This window comes from Poecile atricapillus, chromosome 2 (genome assembly GCF_030490865.1).
Source record: "Poecile atricapillus isolate bPoeAtr1 chromosome 2, bPoeAtr1.hap1, whole genome shotgun sequence".
NCBI lineage: Eukaryota > Metazoa > Chordata > Aves > Passeriformes > Paridae > Poecile > Poecile atricapillus.
Window position 1 is genome coordinate 18,656,788 of NC_081250.1, and position 21,880 is coordinate 18,678,667.

The 21,880-nt window shown below is 36.0% G+C and overlaps 1 protein-coding gene across 6 annotated transcripts in view; it reads right to left on the minus strand.

The window, feature by feature from the left end:
• MLLT10 (MLLT10 histone lysine methyltransferase DOT1L cofactor) overlaps positions 1 to 21,880 on the minus strand; it is a 126,049-nt gene that overhangs the window by 13,549 nt on the left and 90,620 nt on the right. For all 6 annotated transcript variants that reach the window (XM_058830339.1, XM_058830337.1, XM_058830336.1 and 3 more), the window contains 3 exons: positions 20,838 to 21,016; positions 5,275 to 5,392; positions 3,869 to 3,941 (listed from right to left, as the gene is read on the minus strand). In XM_058830339.1, coding sequence (XP_058686322.1) covers positions 3,869 to 3,941; positions 5,275 to 5,392; positions 20,838 to 21,016 — 370 coding nt within the window. The remainder of the gene's footprint in view (positions 1 to 3,868; positions 3,942 to 5,274; positions 5,393 to 20,837; positions 21,017 to 21,880) is intronic.

Genomic DNA, 21,880 nt, shown 5'->3' on the forward strand with positions numbered 1-21,880 from the left:
AGGAGAAAATTAAATATTCAGCACACAGCCACTGAGAAAGCTGGGTACCTCTCTGAGGCCCTAGGAGAAGGCTTCTTTTGCATTGGATGTGGCACAATTTAACTTGTGAGCAAAGCCAGATGCTCCCTGTATTTCTGACTCAGGTTTCTGCTCTCATGTATGCATGGTTCCATTCCTCCTGCAGGACCAACACCAAAGCCCACTAAAAGCTGGTTCTTGGTTTTCTTGTTGGTTGTTTTGGGGTGGGGGGGGTTGGGGTGTGTGTGTGTGTTAATCAACTCCAGTGAGCTCATATTCTCAGCCATTAGTTATGACTGTAAGCAACTGGTGACACCATGGGATCACAGCCGTACTCTTCCACCCATAGTGCAAACTTACCAACAAGACCACCACAGTGCCAGTACAGGACAACACAGAGAGCTCAGGAAATCAGTGTGTTAATTATGATTAGCGTAGTAAGCAGTGGTCACAGCACATTAGCTACCTAATGACTGTAGAGCATTTTGTAGGCACCAGAGCAAAGTGATTTTTACGATAAAAGGTTTTAAGTAGGTGACTTAAGAGCTCTGTTAAGTATTTATAAATAGTTCTTTTGCATACAGGAAGAAAGGAAAGCAGTTGTTAAAACAAAAAGCTCTGATGAATGGGTAACCAAGGTAGTGTTTTTTGACAAGAGATGACAACTCAACAGCATGTAACAGTTCAGCACAGAGACAGCAAAAGCAGTCTTAAAACTGTTTACACGATGTGCTGAAGCAGTAAGAAGGAAAGTTTATGCAGAAACATTCTACACAGAGGTATTACACTTACACTTCACACAAACAACCTGCTTTAAAGAAAAACAAAACAAAACCAAAACCAGAAAATACACAAAACCACTGAACAACTCCCCCAGAAACTTCTCTGTCTGCATGTTCCTGAGCAGCACATAATACTACCCTAACAGATTTCCCTCCTGAATTATAAATCACCAATGAAATTCTTGTTGGGCTTTGGACTGCTTCCTATCAATTTTGAAAAGGCAGAAACCAAGCAGTACATGATGGTATAACCTCTGCAATCCTTCACTGGAAGCCTGTGCAGAGAAGGATAAAAAAAATAAAATCTAGATTTCTGTGTATTGCAACATTATTCAATCTGTCCTCTTCCAGCTGAACCCCTAGCTCATCCTTTAGACAGGATATGGTTCCTGCATGCTAGGGTTGAATCATTATTCTAAACAATATTTGATCAGAGTTTCCAAGAGGATTATACATGTGCTGTCTGGACTGGTCCAATCCTGCCACGGAGATGAGAACCCTGTTTCACAGCTTGCCTGCTTTCACAACTGCTTTTTGATTAAGTTTGGTATAGTTACTCATACTATAGAGCACTAATTAGAAGCAATACTGCATTTAGCTATAAGCATACATACAGATTTCACTGCAGGTATTACATAGCACATTTTTAAATCTAAGGTTAAGTATGGGGTAAAAAAAGTTTAAGTGCTACCTTGGGAAAAGCAGCAATTCCTTTGCAAAACGGAAACAGTTCACATATACCAGGTATATTTATATTTCTCATATATATATTAAAAGTTAAAATACGACAGCTTAAACATCAAACGCTGTGGTTATATTGGGGTACAAAGATATAACAATATGAATTGGAAATGACCAAACAAGCTCATGAGTCACATATGTCTTCGCCAAAGAGCTGCAATCAGCTGCGTCATCAACAGCAAACAAATGTTCTGCAAGTGTTTTTATTTTAAGCAACTCGCTGAAAATCACATGGTTCTTTCGGAGAACTGTGTTATTTATGTATCTCATAAGCTTCAAAGGGAACAGAGTCAGAACCTGCAGCTAAATAATTTTAATAGATAGAGCAGGTAACATTCGGAGTTGCAAAGTTTCCAGATAGCAGATTTTTTGAAGTTAGCTTTTTATTAACTATAAACCGTATTTTAAGTAACCAGAGTTGCTTATTTACTGAAGTGGGGACGGTGGGGTGTTACCTACACATTTTAGAAACCTTGACATATGTATAACCTTTTTTGTCGCCCAAACCAGGGCTGAAATTCGCTGACTACTGAACTTAACTGAATGAGTAGGTTTTCTAAATTTTTTCCATGCTAGGTATTTCAGACTAAGTTTTTCCACCTTTCAGTTCTGTTACTACAGCACCAATTTCTCCCCCTTGCTTTCTGCAACACCACCCCCACTTCCCCCCCTTCTTGGCTTGTTTTTGAACAACCCTGCCAAGCAAAATCTCTCTCCTCTTTGCAAAGTGCTACAGCTTCCATACACTGCAGGAAGCTTTTCAATTGTGGACTGAGGTGGCCTTTGTATCATCCAGCTCTCCTTTAGCATCCCCATCAAAACCAGTTGGTATTTTACCATGCTGCAAGTACTGGACTGTATATAACCTGAATATACACATTCTGTAGAAACATCATATTTAAGAAGTTTATCTTCCCAAATATTCAACCAAAAGACAGACTAAACACAGCTACGTCCGACACAAATCATGCAAAGACCTGGTCTTTGCAGATTAATTAAGAAGACATTAAAACTTGTAATTGCCACAACATGTATGCATAAGAGGACTATTTAAAAGAAAATCAAAACTTCTGGAATTTCCTAATTGTTGAGCATTTCCCTTTGCAAAATTCTCTGAAATTCCTTGTCTGTATAGGTCAATTTATATGCTAATGTAAGTATACATATTAATGCCAAGAATACCATCTAAACTAATTTGTAAATTCTCTATTTATTATTTTAGAAGCAACACATACTGGAAAACTTAAAAACAAGTTCATGACTAGGTAATAACACCTAAGTATTATAATGGATAATCTCATCCCATCCAGCAAGATGTCCTTTGATTAATTAAGGAATATAATACAAGATCAACAACACCAGGCATGTACATTAAATTATCTAATTTGGAGATATTTGTTATAAATTACCATAATAAACACATGCTATAGCAATAAAATTCATTATTATAATGCTATTTCTGTGTAACTAGCATTTTTTAGCTATCCTAAAATGTTTTTAAGCATAGATCTTTTTTTCAGATAAATCTTTTTCATTGTTAGTCCCTAAGTAAAAACACACTAATAATGCCATAAAATCTAACTCGCATTGGATGAGTTAGAATGGAAGATAAAGCCCCCTAAAACAAAGATTTGCTTAAAATATACAGAAAATATTACTGAAATATTTAAAACACAATATTGAAATGCTAACACCAAATATTTTAAAACAAAATAACATGATTCAGTTTCAGCAGAATTCTTATCTCAAAGGTTTCTATCAAATGTGAATTGCAGCAGAACAAAAAAAATACTTTTTTCTACAGAGAATTGCTACAAATTTTGAAGTTGTGAGGGAAAAGGAAGAAAATATTGCTTGGAATTTTTACTGTTTAATTTAATTTAATGTTCCACACCATCTTATTCTTGTGATCACTATTAAGTATAAGGGATTTTCGGATTTTTGCAAATATTACTAAACTAGGATTGCGGTAACAAATATGAGGAAAAGCAGTACATATGGATTAAATGATAGATAAATCCTTCTAAAGCAGGACTCCATTTCTTAAGTAAGGGAGTAAACTAACTTACCTACTAACCTTAATTTGTAAACATAATTTCAGTTGATACAAAAGTAAATTTTAGCACAATTTTAGCTCTCTGGATGTATTAGGGATTTTTTTAGATGGATATACTGATATAAAAATACATGTATTTATACATGTGTGTTTATACTTTTATATAGATGGGCTTTTAAAACACTTTGGTATTGCTGATAAAAAGACAGTGAAGTTTGCAAATCTTAAAACATTTCCTCTGCCTGCACTCTCCAATGTAAATAACGCTTACCGTGGTGAGAGACTTCCTCTGGGTGATCCTGCTCTGCCAACAAGGCTTCGGCTGTTATCTCCGAGATCTTGATCTGCAGTGTAAATATTTCACAGCTGATAAATCGCCTTTTCTTAGATAAGAGCTTTAATATTTGATGTAGATATTTTAAAAATACCTTCAATCTCAACTTCTATCTGTAGTTACTGTTGAAGAGTGAATAAGTAACTAGTTTAAGATTGCTGAACTGTAGCATGTAAGGTGTTGTCCTTACACATTTCTGAGGCTGTACCAGGCCATGGATTATGTTCACTTCTTTCATTCCTTTCAGTTTTACAGCACAGAAGCGTGGTTTGCATTTGCAGTACCCTCCCCTCAGCCACTTTTAATTTGTACGGTGAAAGTAATGAATCACAGCTGTGGACAGCTAATCTGTATGCTTATCACAGCAAATCCTGATGCTCTGTATTTTTTTAACACTTTGCATCCCAAAACAACTCATAAAATATATAACGTATTAAACTTAATGCTGCCATCTAACAAGCACACATTATTCTGCAAATTTACTGAAAACTTTATGAAAGCGTATAATTCACTAATTCCTATTTATAAGCAAAGCATAGGAAAGCCCCTTGCTAAAAAGGTAGTAAAACAAACAAAAAAGGCCTCATTAAATATACGAAAACGTTTTGCTTGGAAGGACTCAAAAGGGTTATTTTCCCTATGGCCTCTCAATAAAATAACCCTATCTGCCCCCTTCAAGGTTGCCCTCCCCCTATTCTGAGTCAAGCGACCTCCGACCCCTTGGAGGGCAAAGACATGACTGATCCATTCTTGGTAAACTGCTAAACTCATTCCCTTCCCCCAAACAGGCATGACTACTACGACATGTCAACAAATCCTTACGGAGGGAATGAAACAAAGCAAAGCCAGCGGCTCATTAAAACCGCAGCGGAGAGCCCGCGGTACCAAATGCCAATCGGTAAATATTCACAAGATTATTAAATGCTGCACAAGTTCTCTAACGGGATCTCTTTCACACGAACTTGTATGTAATGCAATTTCATGAATTATGCAAATAAAGGTTTCAACTATTCACGACAAAACCCAGAGCTGTGTCACTCCGGCTGCAAAGAGCTGGGAACTGAGCGCATCAATCACAGGAGTCACAAGAGACACTGGTGCATTCCTGCCTGCTGATGGCTCTGCTTAAACATTTACATTTCACACACCGAGGGGAAAAAAAGGGGGAAGAAAACCTGCGCTGTTCCATAGAACAACTGAGAATTTACTTCCAACACAGAACAACTTTTTACAGACATTTAATAACCAGAAGTTGAGCAGAAATCAAAAATACAACTTAACAACCTTTTTATAAGCAAGGAGTTGTGTGAAGCTGCACATTTGCACCGGCAAAGGAAGCTTACCTGCTTGGCTGTTTTCAGACTGAGCTATAAGTGCTGCCATGGCTGAATTTGGATTCAGCCTATTGCCATACATGTGGGATGGAGGCAGACTGAGAGAAGATCCAGGTAGGGTGTTTGCCTGCAAGAAACCAATTAAAACTTGAATCCTTTTTGTAATGGGGAGTAATGCCAAATGTACTTTAAAGAAGCCTTCTTAATGCACATTTATTATTCTTGTAAGTTGAGTGCTTTTTTAAAACAATGTATTTTAAAGAAAGAAATGTCTTTCATTTATGATTATAGAAATAGAATTGCAGTGCTTCAAAAAATAGACCAGGTTTTAAAGTGTGTCATATTTGTGGATGGCAAGATCTTCTAATTGAAGAAAGCCCTTCTAATAACAAAGTCCTGTAGCAAATATTAAAAATACCTAAAGTGCATTTTAAAACAACCACAGTTTGCAGGAGGGGCAGACTTCCTTGCGATCCTGAAGTATGCGCTCAACACTAGGACTTAGTAGCATGGCGACCATGTGGTTATCCTACTAATTATTTAATCTTATTAAACCATTTACAAAATAAGGGCAGGTAGACAACAGATGTCTCACAAATGCTTGGGTTCCTTACATCACAAGCCGGCTGTGGAGGTCAAAAGGTCCAACTTTCAGCTCTATAGTTTAACTACACAGAGCCATATTTCCTTTGCTCGACTCCGTCATTAGTAAAACGTGCACAGTATTTTGTTACTTCCTATTTTGATAGACTTGGAAGCCTGGTGTTTTTTTGTTTTGTTTTGTTTTTATTTTAAAGAACGCAAACAGCCATTACAAGTATGTTTTCTATACAATAGGGGGCTCTGGGAACCACAGCTTTGCCCTGACCCCATATAAGGAACTGTATTTTTGGCAGTTGGCCAGCTCTACTTATTGAAGAGCTCCCAAAGTTTGTGTTCATTCATGTTGCTAACCACAATTCTGAAGGTCTCTGCTGGGACTTGTGCCAAACAAGCGAAAATGAACCCTTAAACAGATGAAGCTAAGGAGGCTGGCCAAAATCTTGCATAATCCAACGTAATAAAAATACCTTCTTCCTTGGCTGCTTATGCTTTTTCCCTTTCGAAGAAAAAATGATTTGTGTCAAATGCTAAGTTGCAGAGACAGGCAGTCAAAGAAATAAAAGCACGGCTACTTATTTTAAAGGCATTTTCCTACCTGATAAAAAAATTATTTCAGAACAAAGAAAAGATTGTGGGGGAGGGGGAGGGGTAAGGGGGTGCAATCAAAGATACACGAACCTGTGTGATCACTGGTTTTAGAATTAATCTTCTAAGAAAATGTAAACAACCTTTAAAAATGAAAATTTTTTTGAAAAATGAAAAAAGGTGAACAGTAAGGAACTCAATTTGTGGGACATTTTGACATGCATAACTGCACACAAGAGACAAGGGAAACATACTGGTTATTACAGCAAAATATTACAGAGTATAAACTACGTCTCTGGAAAGAATCACACACTACCATTAACTTTTGGCTTTCTGCCAACATATTAAACTTGATGAATGGACTTTTATGAATTCACACAACTGTTTTCAATGATGCTTTATTTACGATATACTGGTGAGAAATTGTGCCTGATATTTACATTCTTCTACTGTCACAAAGTTAGAAAAAGCCACAAGTAATTGCTTACAATGATCAGGGGTTCATTCACTTCAGTTTAGAGGTATGTGCAAGATTTCTAGACATGGAACCACAGTGTCGCTTCAAATCTGGCTGTTACTTCTGGTGTTTGTTGGTGATTTTTTTAAAGAATTGCATCCTTGATAGAATTTATCTGGATTATTTCTAAGTCTTAAAAATAATGCAGGCATTTCCACCTACCCAGGTACAACAGCTTCCAGAAATACAATACATATTAGTACTGTGACACTGATGAAGGCAGCAGTACTGCACAGCTCCTGCTATTTTCCTTAAAAAAATGCCCATAGGGCAGTTCCAACTTAACTATTGCTGTTCCTAGCAACCTTCAGCTGCTTTCCCCTCAAAACCAAAGAAACTTCAGTCAAATCCTCTCACTGATAAAACCTTACAGATTGGAGCATTAAGAGATTCAACCACTACTACCATTCAACCATATCTATAAGGCCAGACTAGGAAAATAGAAGTTTATATGATGAGTTCTACTCATAGTTTTGGGGGTAGGGTGGAGGCAGGTTTTAAGCTCCAAACACCAGGTCTTATTTCTGTTTAGTTTTAGCATATTTCCCTAAAATATTTAGTTTAATTCCAGTAAGTGTATGTACAGCTCACATTTTACACAGAAGCTTCTATACTTAGATCAGTCCACATACTTCACTGCTTAAAACTGTGCAATAGCAGCAACATATTAATTTATCATGGCAATGTAGCTATAATCAGCAAGGGGAATACAAGTTTATTTGACCAAAACATGCACAAATAGCTTTAAGAACTTTCTGAGAGTACCTAAGTATCTTTGAAGGGAGTTGCTGAAGTTTGTTGAGTTAACTATCACACCACAAAACAGAAGGCATCAAAGGAACTAAACGTTTGCTAAGTGGGTTGATATAACAGATCAAAAGACTTAGCAGGATTGAAACAATATCTAAGAACTTGAGTTTTTTTCACAAGCAGTGGTTTCACCCTAAATGTTAGCCCTGTTTCCATTTTAAAATAATAGTAAAGGTGTCTTTATACAAGTTCCAATGCCATCCTGCATCCTATACAACTCTTCAAGCAAAAAGACACAATAAAATTGTTCAAGTAAGTTAAAGGCAAATAAAAAAACCTTTGAAAACACTTTTTAAAAATGGCAACGTAAAATGACAAGAATAATGATTTGTGAAGCTTTCTTATATATGTGACGACTTCCTCTGACAAGGAAGTAGAGATGGTGGAGGAGTACTACACCATTTAAAGGTGAAATAGGAGCTTCATGTTTCACTCACAGTCGAAACAAGCTGTAGCAAGCATTTATTAAAAATGCGCAATCATCCTGTCAATACATATTAAGGTCACAGGACTGACACATGTTCTAAAATGCAGAACTTTTAAGGCTGTATTAGTCTTTATTTCAACTGTTTCTATGTAAACACTCAACACAATACATGATCAAAATGTATGAACTAATAAAAACCCAAGACTACTAAGTATTTATTTTGAAAATGCAGCAAGTTTCCCTGAAAATATTTTAGCAGAAGGATTTAAGCCCATCTAGAGGTATACAACACACTGCTTTCCTTTATGGCATGTTCAATAAATCTGTAAAGCCATAAGCAGCAGAGCAGCACAGAAGGACGATGCATTGTAATTCAGAGAATATCCATGTGCAGTAAGAAATGATTGATATTTGACTGATGTTTAAAAACACTTCCTCTACAGCAAGAGAGCAAGTACAAGCATATTCTTCTAATTAAAGAATAAGACTTGCAAGTTAACTACATAGTACAATATTTAGAATAGTTTTATATTTGTTTGCATGACTTCAGGATAGTATTTAACAATATGACTATAAAGTTTCCAGAGCATTCATATCTGAACATTTACTACTATATGAAATTTCCAGGGAAAGCAGTCTCTTCAATCAAAAGTTACATGTTCTTTCAGCAAAAAAAATCAAAGGCAAGAAAGATGAGACAATACTTAGCTGTATGCAATCAGATTGAGTCTCAAAACTTTGAGACTCTTTGAAGATGCCTTTTCCCTCATTTCTTTCAAGTTTTATGCTATGAAATATTTTCTGATAACAGGCCTCATTTCTGTCTCAGCTCCACACCAGTAAGGTTTTAATACTCAGCGTGTGATGAGAGATGAAACCAAGTGTGAACAACTTTTGGGTCCCATGAGTAGGCTGACTGTTGAAGCTGTCAGGTTCAATTGCATCATTCCACATTATTCAATGCCCCAAACTGCTCCCTAATTGTTAGAGGCTTAACATATTCAAAACCATTGTTTAGGCTAATGCTGAAATGCCTACAGTTGAGTTTCCACAAAGAAAGGGGAGGGATTTAATTGTAGTTAAACCATTACTGAACTCTCTTCCTTTCGTGATAGGGCAACAAGGATGGCCAGAACAACCAATTCCAAGACAGCTTCTTAATCAGTTTATATCCAATCAACACCCCTTTCCCTCTCTGCTTTAAAAACTGTCACTGTTATATTGTAGCTTTGTATTATATCATCATAAGGCTTTACAATTAGTGACACATTACCTAATTACCCATTTCTGCCAATATTTATTTGTCAAAAATAATTTCAAAGGTTAATTTTATTTCTTGTTTAAAATAAAAACATATCATTGTTCCTGTGGTTGGGGTCACACCATTTACCAATCATCATAGGTGTTATTGATGTTATTCATCACAGCATGATGCTGTGATATGAAGTGCAGAACTCCCCCTTGCTCCTACTAGCAGAAAGACAAGAAATAAAGAGCTTTAGAGATACCACTAACTGCTTATGGCCAACTACTACTGAAATAATAGAAAAAATTTAGATGTAGATGAATTTTAAAGCTAAATTTTCTGCACTCTGTTCTGCTACCCTTCTGAGGTGTTACAAACACTTTCCATGCATGTCTAGCTTCATGAAATATGGAAGGAAATTCAAGCATAGGACCAAGTGATAGCATCAGTTTACTTCATCTAGAAGACATCTTAAGCTGATGCATTTTGGTCTATGGCAAGCAACATTTATCTGAACAATTAATTAATTAAAACCTGCACTGAAATTAAATGAGATTAAATATGAACACAGCATTCTAGACGCATAATTATAACATAAATTTTATAATGTGCACATATAAAAATTATTTTCTTTTCTTGAGAGGTGAAAAGAGATGCCTATTGAGTGACAGCAACAGAAGCAACTTCACCTTGTGTTTCCTACCTTAACTTGGGCAAGTGAAGAAATATTATTTTTAGCCCTTGAAATTTTAAGGCCTTTGCTTGGGTATTGAAGGCAATTGGAATAGTGTGCTATTACTTCCTTTTATTCTATCAGTACTTGTAGTACAACCTTTAACTGCATTTAGGAGAGATGAGGGACCCAGCAATGCCCATCATCATTTGCCTCCTGTGAATTGTCAGCTGCTCCTTGGGATGGCCAAGCACACCCACAGAAGGGTGGTCACAGCGTGACTGAGGCCATACAGAGGAGCCCTGCCACATCAACACCTTCTCATGCATCACTCACTGTGACACAACCCTTGAAAATTTTCACCACAAATACAGAATTTGCATTCAAATCTTAAAATGCTTATCATGACTTTGTTTCCAATGGAAAATCAAAAACCTAAATGCCTGTTCATTTTCCTAATATGCCAAGAAACATAAATGGAAGACAACACAGAAAATCCTTAATAAAATACAGTTCCCACATTTCTTCTGAAAATTATCATCTGACTTTTCAAAACAACTGGCACAACACAAAACAATATTAATCTGTAGTATGACAATTACTATTCATATATTTTAATTAAACTGATACTTTGATTTACATATTTTTAATATATGTTTTGGCTGCCTTAAGTTGAACATAATTAAATTTAAAGCAAACAATATTGACCACTTAACTAAAACAACCTACAGCATTACTGATAACTGGAATCAGAGTGATTTTTACAGCAAACCTCACCTCACCTGCTATCACAATCACCAATGCAAATCAACCCCAAACTTCCACCATAGTTTTTTATCCATTCGTTCTATTACAGCAACACTGAGATTGAAAAGATAACCCTCCCATACTGCCACCATTACCATCCAAGTATTCTGAAGCCCTTAAAGTTTGGGGATTTTTTTTAAACAGATAAAGAAGGTCCAATTGCACAAAAAAATGTTTTTGCCACCTGGCTGAAATAAAAGAACTAATTGGAAAGTATAATTAGCAGGATGGAAATGTTAAAATCAGGAAAAGGGTTTATGATGTCTTAGAAGAACAACTTTTCATTCAAAAAGAAAAAGAACATTAATTACAAGTGTACAAATTGTCATAATTTACATCTGTTAGGAAAACTGTATTTGTGACATCATTCCATGGATACAATCTTCACATTGCTAGTACTTTTTCTGTCTGCAGCAAAAATAAACCCTTTGAACTTCTACCTGTAATGAAGACTCCAGCTTATAAACAAGCTAATAATCAAATACTATCTTTGAGAATCAATTGTTTTGATTAAACATTCAAACAAATCCTTCAATTAAATGAAATCATCTAACCTTCAAACACCAGCAGTCAAGTATTTTCCAAGAAAGGCATGAATGAATACAACTGGGAAACACAGTTGGATTTGAAAGACAAAATGAAAAATTAATGGCACACCTACAGAAACTAATTTATACCTCTGCCCAGTGTACAACAAGGGCACATAAAGTCATTAAAAATCACATGGATAGAAGGCCTATCTTCCAATAATGTGAAAACACTACAACCTCAACTGTACTACCACTTTTCTCCTCTCTTTCATGTTAACTAACTAGATACTACATTTATTTTTGACCAATTAAGATCTATTTATTTATATAACAGACATAAAAAAGAAACTTACAAAAACTTCCTAGAATGCTACCTTGTTATAAGTGCATTATGTGAACCTCGTTTTTCGCAGCCTGATTAAGAGGACTTTTTACTTTGGTTGGCTTTTTTGTTTGGGGGTTTTGTTTTGTTGCAGGTTTTGGTTTGTTTTTTAAAGGAGGCTTTGTAGATATAAGACCCTGGGATTTCTCCACAGACCAAACTGAAAACAGCCATCATTTCAACGCAAAGCCCTTTCACCTTAAGTTGGCTGCTCTATCATTTCCATCTACCTATCTTCACAGCACTTAAACTGTATGTGCTCTACATGGACATGGAAGTAGTATCTTGCCCAAGAATCTTTTTATTTAAGAAATTGAATCTATATGTGAGGAATCTCAATTTTGCATTCACACTGACTAGCAGAAAAAATTACTTTATTAGGAAACAAACTCAGTATATCCATAGAGGAATCTATTTTCTTCATACCAGTATTCCTAAGAAAGCCAGACACTTTTCAATATGGCAAATAATGGATCTAACAGAAAAGTGACTGCTTTCAAGATCATCTATAATTTCAGAAAGAGTAATAATGATCAGTTACTTATTCACAAGCACAGACATTTTAACTATCTAAATATCAACAATCTTTGCTATTTAAATGATGAAACAAACACCTTCAGTAGCAGAATTGCTGCTGTGCAAAAATGCTTGCAAGATTCTCAACATTTATACAAGGCCTATAAGGCCACTGCCTCAGCAACCAACTCTGCAGTTTGCAACAAACACACACCATGCATACTTGAAATCTTTTTCAAGTAAGACCTAAACATTGTTTCATCTAAATAGTTTTATTATTTCCATTGCATACAAACTAGAAAATTTCACACTTTTTACATTCAACACATTATTATTGTCTCAGGCAGCTAAATTGAAGTAGTGCTACACTCAGTTCAACCAAGAGGTCAATGTGCCTCAGTTGCCTGGAGACTGATGGTTGCTACAGCAGCACCAGATAAGCCAAGCTAAATAAGCTTCAGCTTGAAGGCAGAAAACATTTATTGCTAGAGCGAAACATTGATGCAGTTGTCTCAGCATGCAGCACTGTGCAAAACCTTGCAACGCCTTTCAGACTACCTCTATGTTGCACAAGTCTACACGAAGACAAGCTTTCCGAAGCAGGAGTAAAACAAGATTTTCATTGGGTTAAATACTAAATTACTTGCAACTATGATTCCTTTGTTCTTCTAGTTGAGTCACATGTTAGAAGGAATTTTCCCTCTGGCTGTAAATTCTTCCTCCTTGCTACTCTCCTCCTCCCCCACCCCAAAAATCCTCAGTTAGACTGCATAAAAGAAAATTAGATTTTTTTCCCATTTTACCCAGAAGTAGCTAGAAATTAAAACAGCTTTTAAATGAGAAACAAGACAATTTTGATGGAAAAACTTTTACTAGTCCAGTTCTTTCACATTTTTCATTTTGCAAAACTGAAATCTAAATGGCTGTGACACAAATACTATTTAGTAGGTTTGGAAGGAAAGTCTCTGTTTTGCCCTGACATCCTACACCACAATATCAAACCTCTCTGTCTACAACATACTGAAGGATCCATTTAGCACACTTCCAAATCTAGAAGCACTGGCAATTTGCTGTGGCAATGAGTCCCAAAGACGAGCAACATACTCTGTTAGGAATGATTTCTTTATGTTCTGGATGTGCTGAGATTTCATTTTGTATCTTTTTGTTATAAGATACAAGGTAAAGAAAACCAAATAATTTCAGCATCCAAACAGCCTGTGTTCCATGTTGATATTTTACCTTTGACCCAGTGGGTAGGAGCCTCTTTCAAGAAACTTTATCATCAAGAGGTGTTTTGATAGTAACATAAAATATGTTAATTGGTTTTCATGTATCCAGCATTTCTACCGATTAGAGAATTCTAGTACCACAGTAAGGTTCTAATTTCCTTTTCTGGAAGCATGCTGCTTAAACCATGCAACATCATTATCTCCAGATGTTTTATTAGTTTCTTTTTAATTACCATTCATATTAAAGGTAATACAAATAAAACAAAAAACCCTAAAACGCCCCAAAAAAAGCCCACCAACCCCCCAACAAACAATACCCCAACCCAACAACATACACTGTATGACAATGTAGAAACTGAACTTAAAAAATTAACTAACTTACTTGTTTTGGAGAAATTTAGCAATATATTAACGTATTGTCATAATTGCTATATATGCTTTACCTTAATGACTAATTACTAAGAGGTCAGAGGTTTCACCACAAGGCACCCAAAAAATATGCAGTAGAAATCTATACTATCTGCACTCTGGACTTCTCCCAAGAGCTGACTTCCTAAGAGCTCTGACAGCATTCAGTATCTCAATGATTTCTGTGTTAAGGAGTAGACTTCAGAAAGTGGCCTGAAAAAAATGTAAACAGAGAGTGAAGCTCTCCTTAAGTTCTGGAAATCATCTCTGACTATATGTCTAATGCAGTTTAATATAATCATGCTAAGTTCCTTTGCACTGAAAAAAAAAGAAAAAAAAAAGAAAAAAAGAGGATTATTACTTAAATAAGTTTGTTGCAGTCATGTCTAAGTCTCTAATTTTAAGAAGTTCTGATCCAAAGGTGCCTACAGGAGTCTTACACCAACTCTTAACTTACATACAGTTGAAATGTGCATCTTTGGGAGCGCAGCAGGAAACTCACTTAAGCAGCCAAACATCTCATGCAGGTCACATCTGTCACACCTTAAAGTCCTAGAACTGAGGGCAGCTTGGCTTTTTTTTCCCCTGTATTTATTCTACTCACCAAAGAAAAACTGATTAAACACTGAGAGCTGATAGACCTGCCATTTTCTAGAGTATCCACAGGGAGGATGGCCCAGAACCATCCTTTAAAACATGCATTCTGCAAAGGTCTAGCAAACTTCAGATGATTAACCTGAAACTTTCCTTCTTTCCTTCCTCACATTTACTTTGAGCTGAGTATTAAATTTAAAAAAAACACAAATCCTAACCAGCAGGAAACAGGGTATGCTTCTCTGAACAAGAATGGGAAACAAAAGTGGACAAAGGAGTATCTTCCTTGGCCATACTGAATTTAAGAATGTAACATCCATAATTTGAAGTTACAACTATAAACAGGCAAGCAGTATCAATCAAGTAGGTGCATTTTACTGTCCCATGAAATTGCCCAAACCCCGCTCCTGCAGACTTGCAAAAACCCCTCGCAATTTGGATTTTCAGCGAAGGAACATCTCCTTGTTTAAGATATACTATTAAGTTCCTTCATAATTCCACCCCTGTTGCGGAAGGTATAAATAAGATTACTCCCAAAACTGTTCCTAATTTATCTGTTGAAAGGAACAAAAACTAAGAATAGAGTTCCTATTTCCTGTCTTTTCATTTATTTTCCCACGAGTGCCAGAATATAAAATAAGAAGGACAAGAAAGCTCCCTTGATAGCATGTAAAATGATGAGCAGTCTTAAATTATGACAAGGAAAAAACCCACTAGAACAGGAAGCCAAAAATAGTGTAGACTAGTAATTTGGAGAAAGAGCAGGGGAATACAGAAATCCAAAATTAGGGACTAGATTAATTCAGAAAATAAGAAAACAAAAACCACAGGACAGATGCATCTGAAACATCACATGCCCTACATTCAGGAAAGATCTCAGGATTCCTTTCACATTCCTCTGTTGTTAACAAATAACTCCAAATCTACTGGAAAAAAATAAGCCTTATCTCCCCCTAGAAGGTGGATCGGACAAAGGAGGATAACCACCCCTATATGAATGCTAAAGAAAACCCTGCTGCTATTGTACTGCTCCTAATGAAAGTAAAGCCAAAGGAACTTTGGAAGGGACAATAGAAGTGATAAAAAGCAAACTTCTTTCAGGAAGAATTGCAACTGAGCAGCAGCACCTACCTTCCCAATTACCACATCTGCACCCTGGAGGCAGTAGCTCATTACACTATGTTGAAGTGGACCTATCATGCCATCACAAACACATCCTGGATGTAGAGAATAACAAACAGCAACTGTTCAGTTTCCCTATCTCTGAGCAAGCCACAAGGACTGCTGTTACAGATACTTCTTGTCCTTTTCCTTCTTCATTATCTCCCTCTGTGGCAAAGGAAGCACAGTGCATAAAGCAGGAGTTGGGAATTTAGGAAGAAAATAAAACAGAAGCTGCAGAGGAAAAAAAACACTTTGAAAAGAAAGAATAATCTAGCAGCAGCAAAAAAATCCCATGGTAAGAAAATCTTCTGGATTGTATCTGTAGAAGAGGCTAGTAACAAGTATGTGCCATATTGCTTGAAATTGAAGAGGTACTTGTTACAGTCACAAGAGCAGAGATACTGCCACACCATAGAATGAAAAAAAAAAAAAAAATCAGTGAAAATTTGATATTAAATTTTCAAAATAAGAATAAATCCTTAAAATTTCTCAATGGACTGAGAAATATAAAGATCATACCATACTGGATCATACAATATGAACCCCAGAAATCTGATGAGTTACGAATTTTTAAAGTGAGACTGTGTATTTAAGCAAACTACCACATGCCATTTCCACTCTCACTAAAAGCACTATTGAAATGAGATTACAAGACACTTAAATGCTTCTTTTTCTTGAAAGCAATACAGGTTGAACCATTAAATGGCTTTAACAATCAATGACTGAAGAAAGCCCAGTCAAAAACCCTTACTTCCAATTCTGCAGTTTGATTCTGCATTCAGCACCTGGGGACCCCAGAAACAATTGGCCACAGAGCTCTAGTAGGTAATTTCACTAATTTAAGTCATCAAAAAGAACACACAGCACAAGCAATTTCAATCTCAATCCCAACCAAAGTAGCAAACATTCAATTATACAGTACTAAGTGAATAAAACAAATCCTTCTGCACAACACCAGAAGATACTGAGGCACCCAGATCACTTTTTTATGAACATGTTAATCATTAAGAAAAACTGATCAGAAAAGAGCAGTGCAGCAAATTGTTACAGAACAGCATAACAGGCTAACAAACATTTTTGCTGTAACTATGAAGCACTGTGAAATATCTGAGATAAAAACAGAGCATAAGATGTTCAAGTGGTGCAACTCATGACCTGGCTTAAAACGGGAAATTAAAGATGATATTCAAAATCCAAACAGAAGAAAGCCATTTTTCTCAATAACAGAGCACGTATCAGGAATCATATGAAAGTTAAAGACAGACTTCTGAGAGAAAAGATACAAGTTTAGGATACAGCAATTTGCTGTTACATATGAAATAAGCAGTACCCACAAACATGTAAAGAGCACCAAAAATATTCGGAGGAGAAAATATTTGTGTGGATTGTACCCCTTTTCTCCTGTATCCCTTTTAAATTACATTTTGCAACTGTTAAATGCATTGTTAGCTAATAATGCCTTACTGAATTAAGCAGTGTAACCTGAATCTATGCCCAAGACAATAAAAAAAGACCAGCATGCAAAATAATCTGCATTTCCAGCAAGTGGCATTTTTACTAGTCCACTGGTTCCCACCTGGTGAGGAACACCAGCACTTTAGATCAGTTATGGCATAGCATGAAACACAAGTTCATAATGTCTTCTGGATTTATTAGTTTAGAATAAAAATTATGAGTGGCATGAGAGAAAAGAAAATGAGGCAGAAAAGGGGATTGTAACAAGGTCCATACTGTGTTTTTATCTTAAAAACAAACATCACAGTATGGTAACTATCATACTAGTCAGTAGAATGAAAACTCAAAATCCAGAATTTTCAAGTTGTGAGGTTTTTTAAGCTTTAAAATCAGTGTTGCATAATTGTTGAAGGAAAAAACAGCACTTTGGGATTTTAATCACCAAATTTTTATACAGGCCTGTAAGTTATTAAAAGTAACAGAAGTTATTTTGTCATTTTGAGTAGTATTAATTTAATAGCAGTTTTTAATAACAGTATTACGTAATTTAGGGCAGTTGCTTTCAACTGTTCCAGGTTTTTTTTTATGCTATGAACAAATTTTTCTGTCTTAGATGCCTATCATGCCATTCTAACCAGAATGGATCTAATTCTGAGACTAATTCTATGGGAACATATTTTTTCCCAAGACCTTCTCTTTAAAATTTCTTAACACCCTTCAAAACAAAGAGATACGCAAAAAAAAAAATCCTTCAAAAATTTACAAATTTATGATTTCCCCAAAATTATAATTACAAATGCCCAACAGAGACCTAAAAAGCCAGCTGAAATCTTACAGGATGCCCCTCAGCAGCACATATTTGAGGCTATTCCAAGTTCTAGGGCTATTCCAATAGCACCTCTGCTAACATGACTAAGTGACCAGACAAGATTTGGTCATACTTGCTCTTTTAACTAATAGTTTAAGTAAAACCTGATTTTTTAACAATTACTTTTCACCTGTATAGACATACAAGCTTACCTTAGCTTCTAACCTAGGATGATAGTTTTCTTTTCATCAGAACACTACACAAAAAACATACTGGCACACTCTTACTTGAAGACTTCCATGGTCAAGAGGTGGGTAAACACTGAGAATACATCCACAAGAGCCCAGTAAGCAGACAGCACTCTGATGGAACTTTGCAGAAGTAAGTAGGTAAACCCTAACCCTTGACATATAATCAGTCATTTATGCTAAATGAGGAGGGGGTGGGGGAAGAGATTAAAAAAAAAAAAAAAAAAAAAAAGGTTGCTTCAAGTGGAAAACAACTCCATGGTAAACTAGGCTCTCCTGACTGCATGTCTTCAAGGCAGTATGGACCATATGCAAAGAAAGAAGACTCACTGAAGCAGTGGAGGACTTCATCAATTCAAATACACAAGCACACCTTTATGGCTGTCAATCAAAATTCACAATTTCAATCTCCCTATGTATCTCAAACCCAAGACTCTTTAAATGGTAGTACCTTGTGAATAAGGTCCTGACAAGTAAATCTATGACCACTTGAAAACAAGTTTGGAAGTGAGACAAGATACACAACTCCTTTGCTTCTTTGGGGATTAAAAAAAAAAAAAAGCCCCCAGAGCAACTCACAAGAAACAAAGGCAAAGGAAGGACAGGAATTTTAAGCAGTTAACCTATGGAGGGCTCTCTAGCTTAACTAAACAGTAAGAGAAGGTCCATCTCCTAGGGTACACTTCTCTTTTTTTGTGACAACATGAGGAAAAAAAATACTGTGGTATTTCTCTTCCTGGCTCATAAAATATGGGTTTTGTCCAATTGCTTTTCCAATCTGTTTATCTTCTGACAGAGGTTAACAAACAGAAGTGATGGTGCGCAACTCTTGCTTATTTAACTTCTCCATGTCAATTGATTTTACCGACCTTTGTCTTACCCCATCTCAGTGTCTCTTTTTGAGGCCACAAGTCCCTCACTATTTACTCACTTCTTATAAAGATGTTCTTTGCCATTGTTCACTGCCATGGCTCTTCTTGTACCTCTTTTGGCATGTACCGTATCTGTTTTGAATAGAAACTGTCCCTTCCCTTTAACATTGATTTTATTTGCCCTCTTACCACCTTGTCAACACAGGCTGGTTGAGGTCTTTCAGCAGTTTGTGACAGCTGATCTTCATAATGGCTCATTGCATAACCCAGCATAATCAGCAAACTTGGCGAGTGTTGTTCCTCCTCCTTTCCCCACCCCATTTATGGATACACTGAGCTGTACAAAAGGCCAAGTCTTCACAAGACTCTGATGGCAAACGTCTCCTCTGTGAAAACTGAGCATTGACTTATTTGGGTTTTAAAAACTTTTAACCTGCTACTAAACTATGACACAACCCCTCCCCCTGAACTCCAAACTGTTCAATTTAAGTGTTGTCAGTGAGTTAGAGTGCATAATGATCTTTGGAAATGAAAAAAAGGAGAATTTTCTGAAGTATCAAAAATTTAATTAATTTCTTTTAGGTAGTTTCTATCAATTTGTGCAAAAGAGATACCACTCAATTTTGGGTGGAACCACCTTATTTCTTTAGAAAACCAGTCCAGAAGAATAATGTAAAAATATTAACTGCCCCCTATAAGAACAAATTGCTATTTGATATTGAAATGTAATCTGTGTTGATCTTCATATAGCATTTCTGCTATCCATGCAGTATACACACCTGATTGTGCACACATACACACAATAAGCTTGATTTTTTCATGTTTATACCCACTTAGATCACTATAGATAAATTACAAGTTCATTGCTTATAAGCACACAAAAAGACATATATTTTATATATTCATTTTAAGAGAGATTCCCCTCAGAAAATGAAAAATGCAAGAAGCAAGGAGTATAAAACCATCATGTATATTGTAGAATTCCTTCATACTTCAACAGTAATCATGGTGACTTTCTGCAACCATAACTTCATACTCTCTTATCTTGATAAATGCAATCTTGTCCAACTTAAATTCATACAAAATACTACCATAAAGGTATTTTTTCTGGTTCATTACTTCAACTATGCCACCCTTCTGTCCTTCTCCTATGCCTCCCTTATTCCTTCACCATCAAACATGAACTATGGATCTTCATTTGCATGACTTTTCAAATACAAAACTGTAACATATATGTCAACATTCATTTGTTACCAAGATGTCAGCCTTGGCCATCTCCTTGCCAGGGCTAGCCTAGCTGTCCATTTGTTCAATCCCCCACACAAACCACTCTTTAACTGATACCATCATTTAAGCATAAAACATGGAAAACATTACATATTTCACTTTTTAAAATCCTTTTCTTATGTTCTGATAAAACATTAGTCAGAACACTGATGAACTGCAACCAGCATTTATGCTACTAGTCATAATATAGTTATTATTAATAAATACTTCCTCAGACTAGATTTTAAAAAAACTATGTGCTCTACAAATTAAGACTATGCAATGCTATGGGGAACTTCCAGCCCCCATATTTTTCACAACAAATATAATGTTCATTAACCTATTTTCCAAACAAATTATGGTTTCTTTTAACATTGGAATTAAGCAGGTGAGTAACATGGTTTTCTATCTTAAACTCTTGTGATAATTTACCTGAGTTGCAGCAACAACAGTAGTTATAGAAGGCGCAGTTGAAGGTGATAGAGCTCCCACTTGCTGCAAGTGGCCTGAAGCCTGCTGAGGTAAATGAGAACTGGAAACGGGAGTGCTAGATCCTGAGCCAGATACTGCATTTGGAAATGATACTGCTACATCATTGCTGCTAAAAATACCTGAAAAAAATTACAAAAACGATTACATGCATCTCTCTCTCTCCCCTTCCCTCTGTTCACTAGTAACCACGTAAATATGCAGTAGAAAATTAATCAAGACAAACAAGATCACTTAATATGTAATGCAGAAAGCTCCTGTGTAGAAATTCTAACCATGCTGATTGATAAAAGTGCTCTCATTATTTAACATTCTACAGTTCAGGGAACACAGATTGATTCACTTTTAAGTTTTTGTAAAACATGTGTGATAAATCAAATATTTATGTGCATTACAAACTGCTCAAATATTAACAGTGGCAGAATTTTTGGCTAAAATGCCTGCCTTCAACTGAGTCTGCTATCAGAGTTTGTTCCTTCAATGTATTACTGTTAAGAATGAAGTTTTGGGCTATATAACTGAACACACACCATACAAATGGAAAAAATACTTTTTAAGTTTAAAGTAAATGTTACTAAACAACATACATTTGTTCAAAACTGTAATTTTGGCAACTAAGAATTGCTTGTGCTTTTTCAGAAAAATATTGACAGCAAGTCTGAGGACAAGGTACTCAGATTTGCCGGTAGAACTGGTGGTATTTCATTCATTCACGAACTGTAATTCCATCCATGATCTATACTAATACTTGACTAATATTTCTGCTCGAACAGCCAACAAATAAACAACTAAACACGTTAACATTAGTCAGACTTGTAAGTTAGCAATTTAAATAGGAAGAGTTCACACCCCTCTGTGAAGCCATTACTTCTGTTCATCTACATGCAGGGTAAAGTTCATTATAGAGGTTGGGAAAAAAAACCCTACTGACCAGAAGCCCAGGACAAGAAGTAGTACCTGTCTATGAAACCGTTAGGCTCCACGTG